Source organism: Diabrotica virgifera, chromosome 1, assembly GCF_917563875.1.
Source record: "Diabrotica virgifera virgifera chromosome 1, PGI_DIABVI_V3a".
Classification (NCBI taxonomy): Eukaryota; Metazoa; Arthropoda; class Insecta; order Coleoptera; family Chrysomelidae; genus Diabrotica; species Diabrotica virgifera.
This window is the reverse complement of record NC_065443.1, coordinates 189,852,726-189,874,605: the sequence shown is the minus strand read 5'-3', so window position 1 is coordinate 189,874,605 and position 21,880 is coordinate 189,852,726. Positions and strand designations below refer to the sequence as shown.

Sequence of the window (21,880 nt, the reverse complement as noted above, 5' to 3'; positions counted from 1 at the left end):
TATCTCTTCGAAGTATTCCTTCCATCTTTGTATTATTTCTTTCTCATTTTTTATACTATTTCCTTGTTTATCCTTTACTTGTCGTATATTTCGTTGTGCTTTTCCTGTTAAGTTTCGTATGATTGTATATTGTGTTCGTAAATCGTTTTCTTTCGCTGCTTCTTCTGGTATATTTAGCATCTCATTTATATAGTTTCTTTTATCTTTTCTGGCTTGTTTTTTTACTTCTGCGTTTTTGCCTTGTATTTCCTTTCAAGTGCCCTCTCTTCTTCCGATCCTTCCTTTTGTAGAATTTCTTCTTTGATTTTTTTTCTTTCTTCTATCGGTAGTAGAGTATCTTTGGTAATCCATTTTTTATTTTGTCTTCTTTTTAGTCCGATTGTTTCTTTTGCTGTATTCATCATCACTTCTTTAAAATATTTCCATGTTTCTTCGACTGACTCTCCAGTTTGTTGTGATACTGTTCGGTTAATTGCCAGTTTCTCACTGAATTTATTTCTTATACATTCTTGTTTTAGGGCATCAACGTTGTACTTGTTCCTTCTGCTGATTTTTTGGTTTTTATCTCTGGCTAATTTCATTTTTAGTCTCGCGTTGATTAACATGTGGTCTGATCCCACATAAGCACCTCTTAAGCTCCTGACATCTTGCAGCCAGCTTCGCCATTTATATTCAATTATTATGTGGTATATTTGGTTCTTGTATCTCCCTCCTGGTGATTTCCATGTTTCCTTATGTATCCGCTTATGTTTAAAGATACTTCCGCCTATTAGAAGCTCGTTTTGCTCACAAAATTCGATTAATCGATTTCCATTGGCATTTCTCTCTCCGATTCCCTCCTTTCCCATCACATGTTCATGTCCTTTATTATCATTTCCTATTTTTGCATTAAAGTCTCCGATTACTATTTTTATATCTCTTCTATATTTATTATTAATCCTATTAAAAGTTGTTTGTAGTTGCTCGTAAAATTCTTCCTTCTCATTTTCGTCGTTTTTATTTGTGGGAGCATATACATTTATTACTATTATGTTATAATATCTTGCCTTCAGTCTCGCCCAAATAATCCTTTCTGACACTGGTTCCCACTCTAATATAGCCTTTCTCCCTTTTTGGGCTAGCAGTATTGCCACTCCCTTTTCGTGTTTGTCATTTACATCCGTGTTCCCAGAATATATCATTAGTTGTTGGTCACCTACTCGGGTTGATCCACTACCATTCCATCTTGTTTCGCTTAGTCCGACAATGTCTAATTTGTACTTGTATCAATCTCTTGGCTTACCTGCTCCAATTTGCCGGTTTCGTGTAGGGTTCTTACATTCCATGCACCTATAAATATGTTCTCTCTTATGTCTATTTCATGTTTATCTTTCGTTTTTGCTCTATTTCTATTTTCGTCCTTGCTCAATTCCTTTTTCTGTGCCTTGTCTGTCGTGATTTGTGCTTTTGTTTATGTATTTTCACCTTCTGTTAGTTTTTTGGGTTTCCTTGGTCTTCTTCTAGTTGGTTGCTATATTGATTCCATTTGTGTGTTTTTCCATCTATTATTAATTTATTATATTTTATTGTAACACTTTTACCCTTACTAATTTCTTCATTTGCGACTTGTCTTATCTTTTTCTGTGTTTGTAGTTCTTCTTTTGTTATGTAATTATTTATATACACTTTATAGTCTTTTATGTATTTTAGTTTAGCTTTATTTTGCATGATCTTTTCTTTTTCAAACTTGTTCTGTAGTTTGACCAAACATGTTTTTTTCCCAGTTTGATAGTTTCTTCGATTTGAACATTGATATTCATTTCTTTTTCCATGAAGTTTCCTACAGCTTGTTTCAGTGCGTTTCTATCGATTGTATCTAGTGGCAAGCCTTGTATTACAACATTTTTTACTTTGCTTTCCTTTTCTAGTCTTTGTACACGTATTTTCATATCGTTTAGCTCTTTTTTCATTTCTTCCTTCTCCTTGTGTTTAGTTTGGTTTTCTTGTTTAACTTTCTCCAATTCTGTTTTCAGGTCGTTCAATTCCTCCCAGTACTTTCTCTGTTCCTTCTTTATCTCTTTTACTTCCGTTGTTAAATTTTTTGTTTCTTTGGTTAAGTCATGCATCATTTTAATAATTTGATCGAGCTTATTATCTTCGTTACGGGTTTTGTTAGGCGATCTAGACACTTTCTTACTTTTTCGGAACAATTCGAATCTTCTTCTCTGTTCCTCTTTCTATGGTCTTCGGATGTGTCGTCGTCCGAATCCACTATGTATCTATCCATTATTTTTACCGGTGTTAACAAATTCGAAGCCATTTTTTGTGGCGAAGCGTGCATGTATTATTCACTCCCGTTACTTAATAGTTCAATCGTTATTTTGTAACTGTTCGGTTTGCGAAAAAGTGTCGAGCCCGCCTCAAAAGCTCAGAAGCACGTCACTTTATCAAACCCAACTAGTTACTGTTTTTATAGTTCGTTAATTTGCATGCGATATTTTTGTTCTTTCCCAAAAAATTAAGAAATTGTACACATATTATACAGATTATTTTCACTTACTTATATTCACTCCCGTTACTTAATAGTCCAATCGTTATTTTGTAACAGTTCGGTTCGCGAAAAAGTGGCGAGCCCGCCTCGATGGCTCAAAATCAAGTCACCTTATCAAAACTAATTAGTTTCTGGTTTTTATAGTTCTTTAATTTGCAAGCGATATTTTTGTTTTGTTCAATAAATGTAAATATAAGAAATTGTACTTACAAACTATTCTGCTTGTTTTCTTGGCTCACTTTATGTACAATTGCACTTTGTCACTTTATGGTTTCTTTGGCGCTTTAAAAGTTTTTTAATTATATCCGTAATAATCACAAAATTTGATAAAAATTAAGAGCACTCATAAACACGTGATGATGAGATATTTAAAATTTATTTAAAAATCATTTATTCGTATTTAGAAATCCTATTATTTCCCATGGAGGTTTAGGTGGTTTGATTTTCCAATATTAACGGATTAACATGTATAATAGTCGTTATTATTATCCAAACGAGCTATTTTGTAAAGAAGGCAACGATCTTATGTATTGCAAATAAAAGAAAAATGAAGTAGCTTTATATTAATAAGAAGCCGGAAATATAGAAGATAATGTATAAAATAAAATCTGCACAAAGAAATTAAGAATCTTGTAGTATTATGCTTTTAATGCTGGATTTAACAGTAACAATCGACAGAAAGTAAGAAAAGGAAATTTCATTGTATTAATTACCGAACTTACAATATTCTTGACATCGTTAGCAGAGAATTACATGACTTATTTTAAAATACATGAGATATTTTTACATAAAAAGGTAAATTACCTTAAATACTCAACAGATTCAATTAAAAAGTAAATAACGCGCATAATGGCATATTAAGAAAATAATTATCTTATTAAGAAAATACATTATAGTCTATGTTGTGAGGCCGCTTCCGTACAAATAATTTTTGATTAGATTTTTTTGCGGATTCCTGTTCAAAAGTATTCCCTTTAGTCCATTTACTAACGGTTTTTGCTCCAAATTTTATAGAACCGCTTGGATTGGCATGAAATTTGGCAAACGCATAGCTAACATGTCAAATAAAAAAAGTGATATTGTGCCGATGTGTGCTTTTGCCCTAGGGGTGAGTTTCACCCCATCTAAAGGGTGAAAAATATACATTCAAAATAAGTCCCGAAATGGATAAACTGACGTAACGGACTGAAGTAAAGCCGGAGATACACATGCCTGTTACTAGCACACTGGCATACCAGTACCTAGCAAGCACCAGCTACTGTCCACAAACTGGCATGTGCGTAAGTGCGTTAACTCGCATGCTAGTCATAGATATAATAACCAATTGATTAGGCAAGGTCCGAAAAATAGCTTAACGCGGATCAGTTCGGGTCGGTGGTCTATCTATCTCTCTCTACCGGCGCTTAGCTTTCTCTCTCTAGCATATGATGGCCGCCGCCTCTGTGTCTGTGTCGTTCCAGTTCCATTACTCCCACCTCTTGGTAGATACGCTCACACTCTTACGACAGACAAAGATAGCTAGACCACCTTACTTGATATTACGTTACACCCCGATGCATTGAGTGGCGTATCACTAGCCTGGACTATAGTTAACATGTCTCTGATGCTAGTTCCTGGCATGCTATGAGATCCAAGGCGCATGGGTGTGAGTGTCGCTGGCATGTGTTAACGCGCGCTACCGCTACGGGCATGCCAGTCCAGTAGCTAGCAGAGAATTGTCAGATTTGTTATTTTGGAGATAAGAATTAATCGTTTTATTTTAAATTTGTTTTAAAAAATGTTTATGAGTTGGGCTGAGGAAAAAATCATCAAGTTCATTTCTATTTATAGCTATGTAATTGGAGTGTATTTGGAACTCTATATAAAAGTAAAATATAAAGTAGCCTGACAATGCTTACAGCAAAATTTAAAGAGGAAATGGGTCGGATTCATTATTAAATTTCTAAAAATAATTATCCATGGCCATAAGCAATATTTGCTTGTTTAATTCATTCCGAATACCTTCCATGGATCGCCTTTTTTGTTAGAAACTCAAAAACTATAAAAACTCAATTACAAAACGAATACTTTAGTTTCACATAATAACCACTCGATTGTTTACTAGCACTGGTATGTGTAAAAATCTACCCTGCTTTTTCGTCTTACTAGTAAGGGCATGCGAACTACTGGGCATGCCTATTACTCGTAAATGTGTTTTGTGCATGCCAGTTACTGGCTTATGCTAGCAACTGGCATGCCAGCTACTTTCCTCATTTACAGGCATGTGTGTACCCGGCTTAACTTTTATTCCATAGCGTTTTTTCACGTTTTTTCAAGTTAATATAGTCAATAAATGAAGCTTAAAATAGGACCAAACCTCGCAATTTTTAAAGAATAGAACGATTTCCATAAAACTTTGGGGATTAAGTTCAACTTACCCTCTACTTCAAAATCTATATTGTGCCGGCGGGCGTTTTTTATTTTTTAAACGTGAAAACAACCCCTTCTTGCCATAATCTATAGAAAAAAAGCTTAAATAAAGTGTAATTTGTTCAGATGAATGAAATAATAATTGTCTGATACTCTAACCATAATTATTAATTCATTCAACCCTTTACAAATTTATTTTAGGGGTGAAAATTACCCCCAATCACTCAAATTTATAAAAAAGCTGGGAGGATATAATTTTGATCTGATGATTTAGGTAATACTGGTTTGATATTCTTGATATAATTTCTGAGTATTTTAACCCTTAGAAATTTATATTTTAAGTTAAGGATGAAAACTACCCTGCATTCCGAGCTCTACAAAAAAGTTTATAAACAATGAAATTCGGTTAAGATTAATTGAATAATGATTTTTTGTGCTCTCAGTATAATTTTTAAATGTTTCAACCCTTTGAAAATTCATTTGTAAGGGTTAAAAGTAGCCCTGTATTGTCAAAATAAATAAAAAATCTTAAGATAACAAAATTTGGTATGAGTTACATAAAATTAATACAACGCTTTAATATAAATATAAAAATATATTAGGTATATTTAAAATTATAATAATACAATTTTCATACATCATAATATAAATGTCTAGACGATGAAACTCTACCGGTACTACTGGATCTGTTTAATGAAGTATATAAAACCGGAAAAATCCCCCAGAAATGGTTGGTGTCCACCTTTGTAACAATACCAAAAACAATATACGCCAAAGATTGTTCGGACTATAGGACAATATCACTAATAAGTCATACCCTCAAAATATTTCTAAAGGTGATTCATGGAAGATTATACAGAAAGCTAGAATATGATATGGATGATACCCAATTTGGGTTCCGCAAAGGACTTGGAACAAGAGAGGCATTGTTTGCGTTCAATGTCCTCTCTCAAAGATGCTTAGATATGAACCTGGATATTTATTCCTGTTTCATCGACTTCGAAAAAGCGTTCGACAGGGTCCGACATGAAAAACTAATAGAATTATTGAAAAACAGAGATATAGACCGACGAGATTTACGAATTATCATCAATCTGTATTGGAATCAAAAGGCCAATATAAAGATAGAAGAACAAGAATCCGAGAATATTGATATAAAGAGATGAGTAAGACAGGGTTGTGTTCTGTCGCCGGTACTGTTTAACCTGTACAGTGAAGCCATATTTCAGGAAGCGATAGCGGAGCTAAGTGATGGAATCTCTATAAACGGAAGAATAGTAAATAACATAAGATTCGCTGATGACACCGTTATAATGGCAGACACCCTGGAATCGCTACAAGAATTGCTAAATAGAATTACCGATTATTGCATTCGATACGGACTAAAAATAAACAAGAAAAAAACTAAATTTATGATTGTCTCAAAAACAGAACATGGAAATGAAAGGTTAATGATAGAGCAAACCCAAATAGAAAAAGTTAAGACATACAAATATCTGGGAACCTGGGTTGATGACAGAAATGACCAAAGCAAAGAAATTAAACTCCGAATTGAAACTGCAAGGCAAGCATTTATAAAAATGAAGACACTGCTTACAAACAAAGACCTTCAGTTGCCTCTCAGATTGAGGGCTCTAAGATGCTACATATTTTCTATATTGCTATACGGAATGGAAGCTTGGACATTGAAGAGACACATAAGAAGAAAAGAAGCGTTCGAAATGTGGTGTTACACAGATGAATATTGAAAATTCAGTGGGTTCAAAGGATTACCAATGTTGAAGTGCTACGACGTTTAAATAAGGAGTAAGAAATTATGAAAAGTATAAAAACTAGAAAACTGGAATATTTGGGTCACATTACCAGAGGAGAAAAATATGAGCTGCTGAGAATTATTACGCAAGGAAGGATCCAAGGAAGAAGAAGCATAGGAAGAAGACGCATCTCCTGATAACTTACCTTAGTACAGTGCACATAAAAAAAGTTATAGCCCTTTGAAGTTACAAAATGAAAATCGATTTTTTTCAATATATCGAAAACTATTAGAGCTTTTTTATTCAAAATGGACATCTGGCATTCTTATGGCAGGAACAAAGAAATAACAGTAAAATGTGTACGCCCCATAAAAATTTTATGGGGTTTTGTTCCCTTAAACCCCCCCAAACTTTTGTGTACGTTCAAATTAAATTATTATTGTGGTACCATTAGTTAAACACAATGTTTTTAAAACTCTTTTACCTCTCAGTATTTTTTCGATAAGCCAGTTTTTATCGAGATGCGAGTTCTTTTTTAATACGTTTACATAAAAATTTTATGGGGGTTATGGTCCTTTAAATCCCCCAAATGTTTGTGTACGTTCCAATTAAACCATTATTATGGTGTTATTATTTAAACACAGTGTTTTTAAAACTTTTTTGCTTCTTAGTATTTTTTCGATAAGCCACCTTTTATCGAGATGTGGCTTCTTTTTTAATACGGCTCAAAGTATACACAAAACGTAAATTATAAATGAATTTCCATATTTTAACCAGGTCTCTATAATCGTACTTAACCATATACAAATATGTGGTGGATTTGACAAATATTCAAAATATCTCGATAAAAACTGGCTTTTCGAAAAAGTAGTAGGAGATAAAAGAGATTTAAAAACATTGTGTTTAACTAATGGTACCACAATAATAATTTAATTAAAACTTACACAAAAGTTTGGGCGGGTTTAAGGGAACAAAACCCTCATACAATTTTTATGGGATGCACAAATTTCACTATAATTTCTTTTAGATGTTCCTGCCATAATAATGCCACATGTCCATTTTCAATAAAAAATCTCGATTTAATAGTTTCCGATAAATTGAAAAAAATCGATTTTCATTTTGTTACTTCAAAAGGCTGTAACTTTTTTGTATGTGCATATTTGTACTAAGGTAAGTTAGGTTCAATCAATCTGTTCTTGGTCCCAGAATATGTGATTTAATTTATGACCTGCATTTTTTTACACCCTGTATATAAATTTGTAACGTACAGAATACAAAAAACACCGTTATGTTACATTATTATGATTCCAATTGGATTTCTCTATTTTTTTTCAAAAAAAATATATTGGTTTTTTAACCGTAACTTTTTTATTTTTTACCTTAGAAAGTTCTGTAAAAAAGCATTTTTTCTACGACCGTTTAATAATATGCTCATTATTCGCTGTTTTTGAATAGATAATAACACCCATTACTTTACCCGTGAGTAATGGTTCATTACTCACGGGCTGAAGTTACTCACGGGTCATTACTCACAGGTTGAAGTTAAATTCAAGTGGTGCATGGCACTTTTAATATACGCTGTCGAAAGTGTTAGTTTTATATAGAAAAAATGAATGTTTTTCGATATTATACTCATTTACGATTAAAGATTACTAAATTAAATAACCTACAATTTCATATTTAAACATTTTTTCGTATGTCTGATGCTAATCTTTCTATTCTGAAGAAAATTTTTACCAAACTACAAAAATTCGTTATTTGTTTTTAACTCCAGTTTTTTAAAAACTAATTGTTCTAAGCAAGTCAAACTTCCAGAATCTCTTAACAATACATAAATAAATAAGGCTAATGACTAAAAAAACACCGCTAACTTACATTTTTATGCTTCCAATTGGATTTCTCCTTTTTTTTTTTCAAAAAATATATTGATTCTTTAACCATAACTTTTTCATTTTTCGTCTTAGAAAGTTTGGTAAAAAAGTATTTTGTAGGTTTTTACAAGGTCTATAAGGCTGTTAATATTAAATCCTCTTATAGTTCTCAGTCGCAAAAAGAGGTGACTTTGACAGGGTTGGTAAAGGTGGTTTTTGCATGTTATTACAAGTTTTAATTGTCAATAGCTCACTCAATTTTTGCCGTAGAAAAATTTTTTTTATTTCAAATTATCTTCTTGGGAATTAAATAAGCTAGAATTTCATGTTTAAACATTTTTTCGCATCTCTGATGCTAATCTTTTTATTCTGAAGAAAAAGGCATTTTTTACCAAACTACAAAAATTCAAAGTCAAACTTCTAGAACCCATTAATTATACACAAATAAAGAAATCCAAATAGGGTCAATGCCTAATTTAAATTAGGGTGCTGATTAGGAGGTTGCGTCGGGTCACTTCTGCGCTGAAAAAAATAGGTACTGACATTATTTTCATTATAAGTCACTTAATTATTGAGCTAGAGATTTTTTTATTTCTGGAGATAAGATAATTTTAAATACTTTAAATTAGTTTAAAAAAGTTAAATGCACAGTTTTCCCGTCTTTTGATTTTGAAACTACAAGATTTAGCATTTGACGAAGAAGAGCTACCATATTATAAAGTATAGCTCGATTACTATTGGTCTTAAAAAAAACTAGAAACAACTATTTTGTTTATTTTTTCAAAAGGTACATTTTTGTTAAGCAAAGTTGTTTTGATGAAACGAAAACTTTTTGAGTTATTAGCAGAAAACTGATTAAAAACATTGATTTTTGCAATATAAAACTAACACTTTCGATAGCGAATAAATGGAAAACTATTAATTTTACCAAAAAAATGTATAGAACGTTTTTTTCTTAGAATGAATGTTTTTATCAACTTTTCCGGTCAAAATATAATAAAAAATGTCCACCCCCTAGATGGGGTGGCAACCACCCCCATGGTAAAAGCTCCTTTCGGCATTGTATAGATTTTGATCCTTGGACTATCCACTACTTATTCTCAAATTTTCAAGCACATCAATCCATTCTGTAAAAATTGCGAGGTTTTGTCCTATTTTAAGATTCATTACTTGGACTAATACGGGCTATTCTCTCGCTGTCCATTCTCTTCACATGCCGATTCCACTCTCGTCTTCTCTGTCTTCCCCACCGTACTATATCTTGTATGTTACAGATATATCTTATTCTGTCGTTCGGTATTCTGTCTCTCGGTGTTTTCCCTGTTATTGACCTCAACGTTCTCATTTCTGATGTTCTCAGTATCTTCTTGGTTTCTGCTGTGTCACATCTTGTTTCTATCTCGTACGTCATGATCGGTCTTACGCATGATTTGTATATGCGTACTTTCCCTTCCAGCTTCATATCTTTGTTTCTCCAGATGACATCCATCAGACACAGAACCCATTTTACCTCAAATCAGGCCCGAGGCACTACACAATTTTTGGGGCCCCTAAATAATTTAATATTAATAATAACTTTTTTAAATGTATTAATCTTAAATAATTAATATAATATATTAATACATATATTAATAATGTTAAATGTATTAATCTTAATTATGTAACAATAAATAAAATGTATATTTAAACAATTAAACATTGTTTAATTATAACTCTTAGGCAGGTGCCCCACGGGCCTAGTGGTAAAATAGGCCCTGCTCAGACATCCTGACACGTAATTGGCTTTATTTGCTTGCTTTCGGGAGCTCTCTTTAATAATTTAAAAAATTACATTTAAGATATATAAAAACAAACTAACCTAAAATTATTCTGAACAATTTTTTGTCAAAGAAGTTTCTGTCTATTTCATGTCAGTTTATGCAATTTTTTGCACCATGTAATCACTTTATTTCAGAAAGTTAGTTGCAACTTATTGCGCAAGAAATTTCTTCAAGAGATTTCTTCAGAGTATAGATTAAAAAGACTGGGTGACAAAACATAATCCCGTCGTATACTCCACATTCATCATCTATCTGCCGCAAAACCTGCCTTGTCTTCATCTATCCTTTGCCCTTTGTTGCTTGTCCTATTTTTTTAACTATCTTTCTATTTAGTATTCCCATTGATGATGAAACGGATACTTTTTTATGTTATACTATATCCTTCTGTCCGTTCGTCTAATATTCATTTATGACTCTCTGGAACACCCATTGTATTATTCTGTATAGTTTTTATGTTTCTTTTCTGTTATTTGTATTACTTGTTTCTGCAGATTATTTCTTTGTTTCACTTATTCTGGATACGGAATATTTCGTTATATATTTTCTGCACACAAGCTCATACTTTTATTGTTTCTCTTTTCATCTCTTTGTCTGTTCTCTATAGGTTTTACTCCTTTTCATTTTTTTGATTTAGTTGTTTTTTTTTCTAGGCATTTTGATCGTGTATTCTACATTAATTTTTAATTTTGTTGTTCATTGCTTATGTCATCTATTTTTCGTGTGATTCAAACGCATCATTGATATTTTCTTTTATATTTTTGGCGTTGTTTGTAAATCCAAATATATCTAATTAGGGGAGTGCATATAGATTTTCACTTCAGAAAAAATCAAACAAGATAGAACTTTTTATAATTTCATTAAGAAATGTTTAATAAACAACATATCAAAAAGTTCTACTCGAGAAGTGAGTACTTCATTTTTTATTAAACAAATGAACTGCGAAATCAGATGTTTTTTTTAAATAACTCCGAAAATATAGATTTTAGAAAAAAAACTGACTTGACCGTTGAAAAATTCAGAAAATTTTACAAAAAAACCCTATATAAAATTTTTTCTAAAATTCAATCTGTAACTTCAATAATTTTTTATTTATAACTCTAAAGTCACCCTTCTCACAAACATTGGCGCACTGTAAACTAGCGTACGGCGAAGTGCACGGTTGAGTTATTTTAATGTAATTCTTTAACTAATGAAGCAAATGTAATTTTATAAATTGAGCATGAAAGAAGAATAATTTAGCTATCTTATGGTTATAATAAAAAAAATAAAATGTATGGGCATAAGTATGGTGTGGGCGGAAAGTAAGACATACATGAATTTGGTTTAAAAATGATTTAAAAATGTGTAATTAATACAATTTTTCTTATAAAACTCTTAATTTTGCACAGCTTACCTTTCAGACATCTTACTAAACGATGTTTCTCTAAAAAAAATCTTAAAAATTTAATTCAAATGATACGACGTCTGAAAAAATGTAATTTTTAGAAACTTCGTAGTTTTACAAAATTACCACCATTTTAAGACGGTATTATTCAAGTTTGAACAGATTTATTACAGTTTTATAGGTGCTTTTTTAAAGCTTAGGATGTAACCTTTACAATTAACTAAATTATTTCACTTTAGAGATGAAATAAACTAGTTCTTTTTGAGAAAATTAAGAAAGATAACAAAAATGTAATACAAAAACCGAAAATTACCAGTTAAAAAATTGTTTATACAAAGTAATCAAAACTTTTTTCTATAAAACTTACCTAAAGTACGTTTAATAATAAGCTTCAACAATAATAAATGTTCAACAAAAAAATTTTTTAGCTCTTATACAGTATGTCTGCCAGAGACCTAAAAACTGAAGATTGCTTCGACAGAAATCGCTGGAAATTAGGATGCGAGAAGCGGCGACAGCTGTAGAAGACTAGCTTATTATATATACAGGGTGTCTGCGTAACTTTGCACCATATGGGAAACTTTTTGAATATCAATTTTACGAAAAAAAGTCATTCTTTATAAAGTGCTCTGCATAGTCTAAAACCTAAGGTGCAATCATCAGATATCAAATTTTGTCAACAGTATACGAGGTATGTCAAAAAATATTAATTTCGCTCAAGAGCAAACTACCTTTATATTTCAAAATATCAAAAAAATTTATTATGAAAAGTTATTTGTAATTAAAAACCATATAGGTCTGGATCCCGCGTATGAAAAAAAAGTTGATTAATAGCAAGCTGAAAATTTGTTATTAGCTTAAGGGTGTCTAGTCGGACAAACACTGATATATGGGAACACTGGAACAGGGGAAGTTTTAACTGTGGAACAGGTTAAAAATTTGGAACGGTCAGACCACGAAAACGGCACATGTATTTTGTCCGACAGAACAGACTTAAACTCTCCGAACAGAGATTAAACTCTCATGCAAAAATCAGACTGCTATTTATCACCAAATTGGCGTTTTAATGAGTGGAACATGTAGAATATGTCAAATGACAGGAAAAATGACAGGTGATAAATAGCAGTCTGATTTTTGCATGAGAGTTTAATCTCTGTTCGGAGAGTTTATGTCTGCTCTGTCGGACAAAATAAATGTGCCATTTTCGTGTTCTGACCGTTCCAAATTTTTAACCTGTTCCACAATTAAAACTTCCCCTGTTCCAGTGTTCCCATATATCAAAGTTTATCCGACTAGACACCCTTAAGCTATTAACAAATTTTCAGCTTGCTATTAATCAACTTTTTTTTCATACGCGGGATCCAGACCTAATATTCAAATATACAATAACAGCCATCTACGAGAAAAAAAATGTCTGAGATTTTCCTAAATTACTGATTCCGAACATCATTTTTATTTATTAGACCTGTAATAACTCTTTTATTAATAATTTTAGGAAAAAAAACTTATTCTTCATAAAAATCTGTGCATGGTCTAAACCTCAAGATAAAACCATCAGTTTTCCAAGCTTGTTAATTTTATAAGAGGTGTACACACCTCTTATAAAATTAACAAGCTTGGAAAACTGATGGTTTTATCTTGAGGTTTAGACCATGCACAGATTTTTATGAAGAATAAGTTTTTTTTCCTAAAATTATTAATAAAAGAGTTATTACATGTCTAATAAATAAAAATGATGTTCGGAATCGGTAATTTAGGAAAATCTCAGAAATTTTTTTTTCACGTAGAAGGCTGTTATTGTATATTTGAATATGGATTTTAATTACAAATAACTTTTCATAATAAAATTTTTTGATATTTTGAAGTATAAAGGTAGTTTGCTCTTGAGCGAAATTAATATTTTTTGACATACCTCGTATACTGTTGACAAAATTTGATATCTGATGATTGCATCTTAGGTTTTAGATTATGCAGAGCATTTTATAAAGAATGACTTTTTTTCGTAAAATTGATATTAAAAAAGTTTCCCATATGGTGCAAAGTTACGCAGACACCCTGTATATATATATATATTATTATATATATATATATACAGTATGTCTGCGTAACTTGAAACCTATTGATAACTTTTTTATTATCAGTTTTACAAAAAAAAGTTATTCCTTATAAAATACTCTGCATCGTATATTATCTAAGATGCAACCATCAAATGTCAAATTTTATTAATTTTATACGAGGTATGTCAAAAAATATGAATTTCACTCAAGAGTAAAGTACCTTTATATTTCACAATATCGCAAATTGTTATAAACAAAAGTTGTTTGGAATTAAAAAATATGTTTAATTTTTCAATAACATCCCCCTAATTAAAATATTGTGAATAATAAAGGCAATTAACTCTTAAGAAAAATTCATATTTTTAACATACCTTGTATAAAATTGCAAAAGTTTGATATCTGTTAGTTGTATCTTAGATTTTAGACCAGGTAGAGTATTTTATGAAGAATAACTTTTTTTTCCTAAAATTAATAATAAAATAGTTATCATAATTATAATAAAATGATGATGGGTATCCGTAATTTGAGAAAAAATTGGAAAAAAAATTGTTTGATTAGAATGATGTAATTGTATATTAAAACATAGTTTTAATTTCAAACAACTTTTCATAATAGCACTTTTTGATATTCTGGAATATGAAGGTACTTTACTCTATAACGAAATTTATATTTTTGACATAACTCATATAAAATTGATAAAATTTGATAATATGATAGTTGAGTTTTAAATTTTTGACTATCGAGAGGATTTTATGAAGAATAACTTTTTTTCGTAAAATTGATAATAAAAAAGTTTTGCATGTGGTTCCTAGCTACGCAGACATACTGTATAAGAGCTTCTGTATAAGAATTTTTAAATTGTAATGCCATATTCGGATTCAGCATAATCAAAAACAAAATAGAAACATATTTGATCAAAGTAAAATGATGAATTCAACGATATTTTTAAAATTATTTATACAAAACAATTGTTATTGTTTAAACAATTCATAAACAATTAGCGGCCAAATCTGCGAGTAGAACTTTTTACTTTAACATGTATATAAACTAACAAAAAAAGTTTTAGAAAAATATAAGCTTGTTTGAATTTTTCCGAAACAATGCTTGTTTTCGTTCTAATTGCACTCCCCTAAATAGTTTTTGCTCCAGAAGCTGTGTATAGATAGATACAGATACAACTATTATTAATTGTTCTCAGAGTAATTCCATCTTGTCTTGTTTTTTTTTGTAGTTTTTCGGTTTTGTTACAATACGTTAGTTTTAGTTCCATTTCTGCTTTCAGTGGACAAATAATCTGACGCACTCTCATATTTTTCATATTTATTTGTACTGCCCCCTTGCTTTACTATTAGGCACATAGTATAATATTATTTTTACCTTCCTTCTTTCTTGTGTTCACATTATACTTATGGCTTCTTTGTGTACGTATGTAAAATCCGGTGGTGATTTTTAGGTTTTATAGTTCCCAGATGTCTATCAGCTATTCTCCATTTTGATTTATGATGGTCACTCTGAACCTTGCTGCTACCTTATCATTTCCTCTTCTACCTATTTCAGCGTTAAGATCTGCCATAAATCTCTTGCAACCTAGTTACATAAAGTTGTAAAAATACTGTTAATTTTAAAATTTACCTTGTTTATATGAAGAACCGGAATAAATTTTTAGGTTTTTTATTAAATTTGACTTCACTCACTACGGGGTTTGCGGGGGTTTTACCTACGCCGCTGTCCTAATTGATATTTCTCCTTAACTTTTATATCAAAATAAAGTATAAAGTACCTTCACCTAATATACAGAGTGGACCAAACAAAAGAGTCCACATCGATATTTGACAGTATTTATTAGATTTTAAGGAAATAAAAAAACAGGTAAATTTTTGATCTAAGGGGGACACATTTTTACGGTACATACATCTGTCATTTTTCAACCCCTTCCCTTCCATTTCCCCCACCCCTCACACAAAAAGAAGAATGTATGTAATTTATTTAATTCAAAATACATTCTGAAATGTATCACAAAATTGATATTGATTGGTATGATTGTCACAAAACAGAAAAAAATGTTTTTTGATAAATAGACATTGCTTTTCGCTTAATTTCAATGTTCAAGCTGCCACTGCCACCCATATGCCTCTTGGTAGGTTGAATATTGAATTTAAGCAACAAACAATGTTTATTTATCAAATAAACATTTTTTTCTGTTTTTTGTCCGCAGTAGAATGTATTCTGAGTTGAATAAATTACATACTTTCATCTTTTTTTGTCAATTAATTTAACTCAAAATATTTTTTCTTGGACACCCTGTGTAAATGATTATGTCAATGTTAATATTACTGAATAGAGAATTGAATAACCTTTTAAATGAGCTAGCACACGACCCCTATTTCCTAGTTAAAAATAAGGAGGGGAGAGTGGAACGGAGGGAGCTGACAAATGACAGATATATGTACCAATAACCTTTCAAATGAGCTAGCACACGACCCCTATTTCCTATTTAAAAATAAGGAGGGTGGAGTGGAACGTAGGGGGCTGACAAATAACAGATATATGTACCATAAAATGTGTCCTTCTTAGGTCAAAAATTGACCTGTTGTTTATTTCCTTAAAATCTGATAAATACTGCCAAATATCGAGGTGAACTATTTTCTTTGGCCCACCCACTCTGTATACTCTTATAATGGATTCAGAACAGTGCCGGTTTATGCACTGGGCGCTTGGGGCGGGCGTCCAGGGGCCCAGTGCATAAACTTTTTTTATAATTAAAAAATAAAGTCCGCTAAGTAATCTAAATATTTTCCAAAATAGAAAAAACGACGATGAAATACCTGCGATTTCGAAATGGTCTGATTTTAAGACTGATGACTTTATAAAAACCATGAACTTTTATACCAAAGAGTGATTCCTTAAAAAATTGTAAAAAAATGTATATAGAAGAAGACAAAGCTTATTATAGAAGATTAAATGGAACAAATTTATAGAGGAAAACTCAATGGAAGCAAAGAAAAGAGAGATTGGCTAATATACTACGCAAGTGCTAAAGCTGTTTATTGTTATCAGTGCAAATTATTTTCAATTGAAATAATAGTTTAAGTGATTTTGGATTGACCCACTGAAAACATTTAAATAGTTTGTTCAAATCTCACGAAGAAAGTAAATTTCATCTGAAATTTGTTACAACTCTATGGTTACATTACTAACAAGATCATCAATAATTGGAGTTATAGACGTTGCTGCCTTGAAAGAGCAAGTAGAACGCGAAGCTGACTATTGGATAAACGTCCTAAGAAGAGTTGTTGTCACTGCTAAATTACTTGCTTCTCAAGGACTAGCTTTCCGTTGATCCAATTGTATACTAGGCTAAATTTGACTACTTCTTAGCTGAGCATTTACAACAGAATGCGAATAAATGAAAGGATTCTATTTGTCTCACCAAATTTGCAATGAGTTCTAGGGATCCATCAAACCTATTTTTCCAGTTAATCAATAACAGAGACGAAAAATTAGCAATTAAAAATGAAGCCAAGACATTGCAGAATAAAATGGATACCTTTGAGACAGCTCCATTGACAGTGATTTGGACAAAAACTTTGGAACGAGTTAATGCAACAAGCAAAACGTGAACGTGATGAAACTGTGGACTTGTGTCAATTGGAGTAGAATTAATGACACCAATTTTGAGATTTGTTGGAGACGTAAGAAATATGTTAAGCGAAATTTAATAGAAGCCAAAAATATGTTTTACGAAGACGACGATATCTTAAACATATTCTATACAACTGACCTTCAAAGAACAAAGAAGGGAAAAACATTTTTCGATGAAGCAGGTGAAAGCGAAACAATTAAAGGGGCAAGAAAGATTCGGAATTGAAGTATTTAATGTTATAGGCCACAATATTACTCAAGATCTTTTAAAGTGAATTGAATTTTACAAGGATGTAACATCAGCTTTTAGATGTTCTTTTACGCTAGATAAAGAAGCAGCCAAGACGTCAATTAATACTTATGTGTGAAATATAAAGAAGATGTTGATGAAACCAAAGAGAACTTGCATAATGAAATTACTCATTCTATAACATTATGCCAAATGTTAAATAAACATTTATAAAATTTAGTGTCATCCAGGATGTACAGATTGTAAAGGCAACAATTCCCAATATTTTACCTTTACTGCAAGTTTATTTCACGATGCCAACTTCTAATGCGTAAGGCAAGCGGTCTTTTTCGGCTTTAAAAAGAATAAAAATTTATTTAACGCCAAATTAGGGTCAAGAAAATCTAGACGCATGTCACTATTGTATTATAGAAAATGAAGCCTTGGAGCAACTGCATTGTAATACAACTGGAGCAACATAAGTATGTATTTTTTATACTTAATATATTTTTTTGTTCGTCATGTGTTGTTTTGTGTAAATTTCTGTTTTTTTTTTATTTTTAAATGTATTTTTTGGAATATTTTTTACGTTTGCTCTTCTTCTTGTTTGGTTTAAAAAAAGTATGGATTTTACAATAAATACATGTGTTTTCTTGTTAAAAAACTGACAACGAATAGCAATTAAGGGGCCCCCTAAATATTCAGCGCCCAGGGCCCGAAGTTAGGTTAAACCGGCACTGATTCAGAATTGGACAAGTACCTATTATAATTAAAAATAATTATATTATCCTTCCTTTAAAATTCTTACTTCTTAGTGTATCAATATTCCAAAAAGGTCTGTCTTCTGGTAGAATAAATTCTTATAATAATGATGCTACACCGTATGTCGATTTCCCAAGACGTTCTGTAGCGTCTGAAGATCTGGGGAATAATTATGCACATCGGCAACAGGAAGCACGACGTCGTACGAATTCGGCTTTCAGTCATGGCATGCTGTTTCTCTCGATCCCTCAGTCCGTGTTCACGGTTTGCTTATGTTGGTGCGGTTAAGCTCCGTTACTCGCCTTCACACTAAAAGGATTTTCGCAAATCCAACTGTTTTTCGCGACCAATGAAAATAGACGACTATCTCTTTTACTTTATCGACTACACTGTATAAACAATCTTTCGCATAGTGTTGAGTTTTTATGGTTTATTAACCGATTATCGTCTGCCCATTAGTGTTGTGATACTGTTTTTGCTCTTATATTTGTCCCTGAATTTCATTTTTTTTCTTATGCATCACTTTGTGATACGTAACTAAGAGGTTGGATATTTCTTTTGTGTAATGAGTTTTACAAACAGACGTTGTGCTATGGAATTTTTATTAAATGTGAACATCGGACCACCTTCATGTTTCTGAAGACTCTTCAATGTATGTATATTCAGTATATTCGTGGGTGTCTCAAATATGTAGTTGTTTTTAGAGCCTTAAACGGCTCGTATTTTGTTAAGACATTCATTTAACTAGAAAAGTATGTTGATATGCGTTTTAATAACCTGTTTTGTAAAAAAATTGTTTAATTCTTTATTGCTGTCGAAAATATAATTATCTACCTAAAACGTTGAAAAATATTCATTTGTTTCATGCTCTAAAAACGAAAATTTCTTAAAAAAGTTAATTATCTTATTTTATTTATAATGATATATACGAAAAAATTTAAGAAACATAGGCACCTACTTAGTATGTGCATTTCAGTTAACATAATGTTTATTTACTGACAGATTTTAATATCTACTGATTTACCGTTTGTCTTATTACCCCGTTACGTAAATCATTCAGTGTAACGTGATTTTGAATAACTTTAATTTCATTTTTAAGTGTTATTTATGTTGTACATAGTTGTGTTGTGGCATATAAAATTTATTTAGTATAGGTACCTATAAAATAAATTTTATTCATTTTAGACACTTAATTTTTCTTTTACAGGTTTTGATATCCTATGTTTTAATTGTATCGGTAAATGTTACGGTTTTACTGTACATAATCCAAATCTAAGTTTTGCGAAACCACCTTTCATTCTTACGATGATCTTATTATGTATTTACTTTTATACCGATACCTACCTAATAAAAAGTACATATTTGTACGAGGGCGCTCATGGGCTCATGATACACAGCTCATGCCACATTAGACATTTTGCATGAACAATTTGATGGCATGGTCATCGGTCATCTCACGTATGGTGATGTCAACTGGCCACCGATATCGTGCGATTTGACCCTGCTAGACTTTTTTCTTGTATGGTTTTGTTAAGTTACAGGTCTATGCAAATAAGCCGCAAAACACAGTGGCCCCCAAAGCAAAAGTTTGCCATCGCTCAACTTCAGTGTTTAATGGATAAGGGTGCTGAAATGCAGTGGTCACCTCACCAATAAGTAATTAAATGAATCTATTTAAAGGCCTAATGGTGTAAAAGTTGATATTTTGAGATTATTTAGACCACATATTCCCTCTTAGGGAATTCTATAATAAATCCTATAATAAAAATACCGATACCGAAAGGTGTGATGATATTCTTACTAGTTTTGCTCCATTGCACCGCATTTATTTTTAGAATCCAAAAGGTGTATGTTAATCCACTAACACTAAATATTTGCTTTACTTACGTACAAAGTAAATAATGTTTAAGTACCTTGTTTTACTACATATCTAAAACAAACTTAATGTACATACAAACATTTCAAAAGTATTGACATTACTTTTTTACGATATTATGTTGAAAATTGTAAGCGACCTGTCAAACTTTCAAATTTCAGAGTATTTTTATGACTGATTTTAAAGGTACTGAAGGTCAATATGATGACAATTATTTTACGCAATTATTAAGACATATTTTTCTATTTGTTTACATTCATTTTCCTAGGTGTATTCACTATTTTTCTTATAGTGAGGGACCAGGCGCGGATACAGAGGGGGGTCAACGGGTCCATGGACCCCCTATTGTATTTAGTCTATAAGTATTTTTTTATTATTTATTATTTTTTCTGTCAGCCAGAGCTCAATTCTTTTGATACCGTAGGTATATGAGATGACTGAATTTTATCCTTAGAGTAAGCGTGAGTCGTATGGCTAAATCTGGACAATAAAATATTTGCGGTACCTACGTCTGGAAAGTATGCTGAATTTGCAGTTACTCGAGCGTTGCGTTGTGGGGATCTATTGCGTTGTGGGGATCTATTGCGTTGTGAAGAGTGGGTCCTAAAAGCAAAAAAGTTAAGTTTTCCATAAAGTGGGGGGTTTTCCATTTTTTAATTTAATTTTTCATTTCCAACAATGGTTTTTTCCGATTATAGCTCCATCTATCCATAATTCGAAAATATGACTTAAATAAAAGTTGCTTATTTTTACGTAAAGAATCACAATCTGCAATAAAAATTGGGTCTCCCCAAGATTAAGATGTAACCCCCACCCCCCACCTCACCTCCGTGTGGGGTCATGTTTGGTGCCATTCGATAGATTTTTCAAAAATATTGAATACGTGTATTTTTAAGTTTTTCGATCTGACGTTCATTTCGCGAAATATTCGCCTTTTTTGTGAAACTTTGTGACTCAACCATTTCCCCGCTAATCGTCAGATTTTTCAAATATAGGTAGGTATACCTATACACTGTTTTGCATGTACCTACTTAACTTACCTTATCTTAATCTGATAATTTCGAGTTTTTCTAAGGATATATTTTTTTTCGGACCCCCCTTAGCGTACTCCCCTGTATTAAGCGCCAATATATGGTAGAGGTACATTTACAGGGTACAAGGTTTCTACCCATGTGTTAATCTGACACGCTCGAGTAACTGCAAAAATCCCCGTTTGGGCTCCCATACCATTATCTTATCCATCTCACTATAATATTATATTGAACTCTTCTGTTCGAAAACTTACCTATTAGAAGTCTTTCGGTTTTTTTTTGTGCTAGAGAATTTACATGTATAACAAAACTCAAGTATTTTATGGATCGAACAATAAAAAAATTTCCGTCACGATTTTGTCACAGTTTTGACACGATTAATAGTATATTATGCAACGAGCATTTAATGATGGTCATTATGAAGCGAGTATGAGGGTTACGAAACGAGCCGTATGCGGCGAGTTTCGTATAGAGTACGAGCTTCATAATGATAATTAAACGCAAGTTGTCAGTTT

General features: G+C 31.7%; 1 protein-coding gene across 2 annotated transcripts in view; it reads left to right on the top strand.

Annotated features, from left to right (window-relative positions):
- The window catches only part of LOC114329229 (uncharacterized), a 1,335,969-nt gene that overhangs the window by 859,952 nt on the left and 454,137 nt on the right, over positions 1-21,880 (top strand). The window contains exon 1 of one of the 2 annotated variants that reach the window (XM_028278274.2): positions 18,704-19,110. The exons of the other annotated variant lie outside the window; for it this stretch is intronic. Within the exon in view, the coding sequence (XP_028134075.1) occupies positions 19,089-19,110 (22 nt within the window). The 5' untranslated portion in view covers positions 18,704-19,088. Of the gene's footprint in view, positions 1-18,703; positions 19,111-21,880 lie in introns of those variants that run through there. 2 annotated transcript variants of the gene reach the window in all.